Source organism: Humulus lupulus, chromosome 4 (genome assembly GCF_963169125.1).
Source record: "Humulus lupulus chromosome 4, drHumLupu1.1, whole genome shotgun sequence".
NCBI lineage: Eukaryota > Viridiplantae > Streptophyta > Magnoliopsida > Rosales > Cannabaceae > Humulus > Humulus lupulus.
This window is the reverse complement of record NC_084796.1, coordinates 238103782-238107613: the sequence shown is the minus strand read 5'-3', so window position 1 is coordinate 238107613 and position 3832 is coordinate 238103782. Positions and strand designations below refer to the sequence as shown.

The 3832-nt window shown below is 32.3% G+C and overlaps 1 protein-coding gene across 1 annotated transcript; it reads left to right on the top strand.

Moving 5' to 3' along the window:
• Nucleotides 1–394: 394 nt before the first annotated feature.
• On the top strand, nt 395–3038 carry LOC133831378 (6,7-dimethyl-8-ribityllumazine synthase, chloroplastic). The gene is made up of 2 exons (XM_062261645.1): nt 395–556; nt 2036–3038. The coding sequence occupies exon 2, from the start codon at nt 2081–2083 to the stop codon at nt 2777–2779; it is 699 nt and encodes a 232-aa protein (XP_062117629.1). The 5' UTR covers nt 395–556; nt 2036–2080; the 3' UTR covers nt 2780–3038.
• Nucleotides 3039–3832: the final 794 nt, after the last annotated feature.

Below are 3832 nucleotides of genomic sequence, written 5' to 3'. Positions count from 1 at the left end.
TTTTTTTGCCAAAATAATGTTTTTTCGATGTAAAATCAATGTTATTTTGATGCTCGTGCAATGTAATCATGAAAACTTGATTTTTTGCCAAAATGATACAACATCGATGGTATATTGATACTCTGCTCTCAAATTTGACGAAAATTTTGGTGAACTATAACTTTTTGCTTAAATGTTTATTTTAGTTGATTTATTTTTTGAATCTTAATAATTTTTCGACATTTACACGTTTAATATATTTAAATCATTTAATGTTTTATGTAGAACACAAAAATTAATTATGTATTAGTATTAATATAAGAGAGAGAAGTTTAATAAAATAGAATATATTATTAAAAGCATATATAACCTGAAATTTGCTCTAGAGAATCACCCTATTATTTATATTAAATTTATATTTTTCATTATTCCATATTCCATTGCCAAACATAGCCTAACACCCCTCCTCTCTCATCTTCTTACACTCTCTATCAGTTTCACGCACTCCAGGCCCTCTTTCACAGACGGACGATAGCCACCACGACCGGACGCAGCCTCATATCACCTCACCTCTACGGTATACCTTCTGAACATTTTAAACTCATATATCACATCTAGTTGACCCTATTCTATATAGGTTCTGCATTTGTTTGATCCTTTGAAAAACCTGAATTTCATGGATCCAAAAATCTGCCTACCTTTCAATCGCTCGGAGCCGATGTTAATATCTTTCTCTTTGTCATTTAATTTATTGCAACTACTGCTATGAAATTTTAGAGTTTCTGGGACATGGGTTTGGGTAATTTTAGTGTTAAATGAGTTAACTGGTTTGTGTAATTTTGCTATTAATGATGGATTTCAAGTTGTGTTCCTTCGTATTGCCTCTGTTTCTTTTCACATATATTCATCTGCATTATGGAAACTACTGCAGTTTTGTTTTCTAGTTCATGTGACTCTTTGATTTTAGTATTTTACTAATGTAATTATTTGATCTATATTGTACAAAGGGTCTCATCTATGATTGAAGATGAGACGAAAAAGAGTCATCACAGACCCTATCAAATCAATCAAATCAAATAATATTGGCCAAGTCAATTACTGTGATAACAAAACGTCAAACCGCCTAATAGATATAATTCTATGTTTGTTAATTTCATTTTGTTTCCATTGTATGATAAATGTATGTCTACTAAGCTTGATGATAGTGGTATATGGGGTTAGATGGATTGAGTGCATATCTACACCAGTATATTCCATTATCTATGGCTTACGTTTTGGTATTTAAGCAAGTTGAAAGTATTATAACACTAAGAAGTTGAAATTATGATTTGGTTATTTAACAAGTATTTGCTTTCTTTCGGATTTGTGTTAATTTGTTAGTGTTATCATTGCGTCAAATTAATTTGATTGGATGGGTTTATCTTTCTTTATGCAAACTAGATATTTGAGAAAATGCCTCAAAATTTTAATATTTGATATCGCTACAACCAATCAATACAATTACCAAATTCTAATCTGGTTAATCAAACATTTGAGCTATTTTCAACTTGTGAAATTTGTTTCTAGTAAACTTAGAATACTTTATCAAATTTTATTTCATGATTTGGTTTACTAATGAATAGTTTTGTGTAGATAATATATTATACGAAATTTATCTGAAAATTTTGAATTTCTATATTAGTTATTATTGAATGGTGCTATTTACTTGAACTAATCATATTTTGGAGTCGACTGAAACTTTTCATTTCTTTATTAGTTATTATCAAATCAACCAGAATGTTTACTTTTGAATTTTTATTTTCTTTCTGGAAATTTTCTGAATTTTTACAACTGTTCGATCTCTGAAAATTTTGGAGCATTTTCTTAATTTATATAAATGTTGAAGCTGTGTTAAATTTTTGGAATTTTGGATAAATTTTCTAAATTTATTTACATGTTGGAGCTATGTTGATCTAGAGTTAAACATAAAATGAAATGTGTACTTGTAAAATATTTTTTTTATAAAATTCAATTTGTCAGTTTTTAATTTTTTTTCTTATAATTCTGGGCAAAACAGAGAGCACTTTGTTAAAGGAGACCGGAAGATCAAAAGAAAAAAAAAATGGCAAAATCAATGTCATGGTCGTTAGCAAGTTCCACACGCTCCCAACCTTCAGTTTCCCGCCTCCATTATCATTATCATCAACTTGAGCTTGGAATGCAAACTCCACCTCTCAATTTTGCGAAGAGACAAACTCTGAATTCTCCTTTATCATTTTCATCTTCTTGTATGAGGGCACCCACACCAATTGAAAACACCAATCACCACCATCCCACACGCACTGCTGCTGTTCGCCATCTTGTTGGCTCTGTCACCAAAACTGAAGGCCTCCGTTTTGCTGTGGTTGTTGCCAGATTTAATGAGATGGTTACAAAACCTCTGCTAGAGGGAGCTTTGAACACATTCAAGAACTACTCGGTTCAAGAAGAAGATATTGATGTTGTTTGGGTTCCCGGTAGTTTTGAAATTGCGGTGGCTGCTACCAGATTGGGAAAGTCAGGAAAGTATAATGCAGTTATATGTATAGGTGCTGTGATAAGAGGGGATACAACTCACTATGATGCTGTTGCTAATTCGGCAGCGTCTGGAGTGCTTTCAGCTGGCCTAAGTTCTGGAGTTCCCTGCATATTTGGTGTTTTGACTTGCGACGACATGGATCAGGCTTTAAACAGAGCTGGTGGTAAATCTGGAAACAAGGGAGCAGAGGCTGCTTTGACAGCTATTGAGATGGCTTCGTTGTTCAAGCATCATCTCTCGTAGTTGTCTTCCTAAATTTTTGGAAATGACATGTTTGCGGATGAGTTTCTGTATTTTTGTGGTGCCAGGTAATGTTGTGTTGTTTTATTTTCAAATAGGAGATGCAAAGACACTTCTGGTATAATAAAGTATGTTCGAATAGGTTTCCAAAAAGCAATAACCTTTTGTAATGCCTAGATTTAGACTTTCTTGACATTCTATTTGGTACATGAAAGTGCATACTTACTCATTAAAACTAATAAAGACCACCGTTTTATTTTTATTTTGTGATTCATGAGGACTACAATATACTCCTTGCAGGATGAGATTAGAGTTATTTGAAGCAGTATAAAAACTTTCTTTAGGTCTTACAAGATGAGATTTTCATGCTCTTTTTCTTTAATTTTTCAAACTTCATTACTGAGGAAGCTTTGCAAGAGCCCTATTTGAACAAACTTCATTTCAAACTTTCTTTAGTGCTTTAATTTGTTTGAACAAATGTCATCAACCCATCTCGGATGTCTAGAAACGACCCCAAGCTTAACCAAAAATTAATTCTTTAACTAACTGAAACTGGGTCTTTTCCAAGGACCATCAATTAGGGTTATAGCTATGCCGCATCAAATTTAGTTGTAATATATTTGTGAATCTATGTATGTATGGATGTGTGAAAAAAATACTTATATACCATTTGTAATGTTGATAGTGAAAATTTGAAATTGGTGTGTGTTAACCCAAGAGTCAGTCACTTTTACATAGGAACAGGTTTAGATTGTGCTAGCAGGTTAATTTAATTATGATCTTATCAATTCTAGCATATAGTTTGATGCAGCATTCCCATTCTTTTGTAACTATATAATTTGTCACTATATAGCTACAAAATCTGTTTTGTGAACATATATATACTCATTCCATCATTCATGTGTGGACGTGTTTTTACTCTTTTCTTATAGTTGGAAATATTAGCACTAATAAATCTAAGCCGAAAGCAAGGATTTGTAATGATATACCGGGAAAGTTGGAAACAAACAAGAACAATGTGAAACAATGTGTGTGGTAACACAAAACACTTGTGTT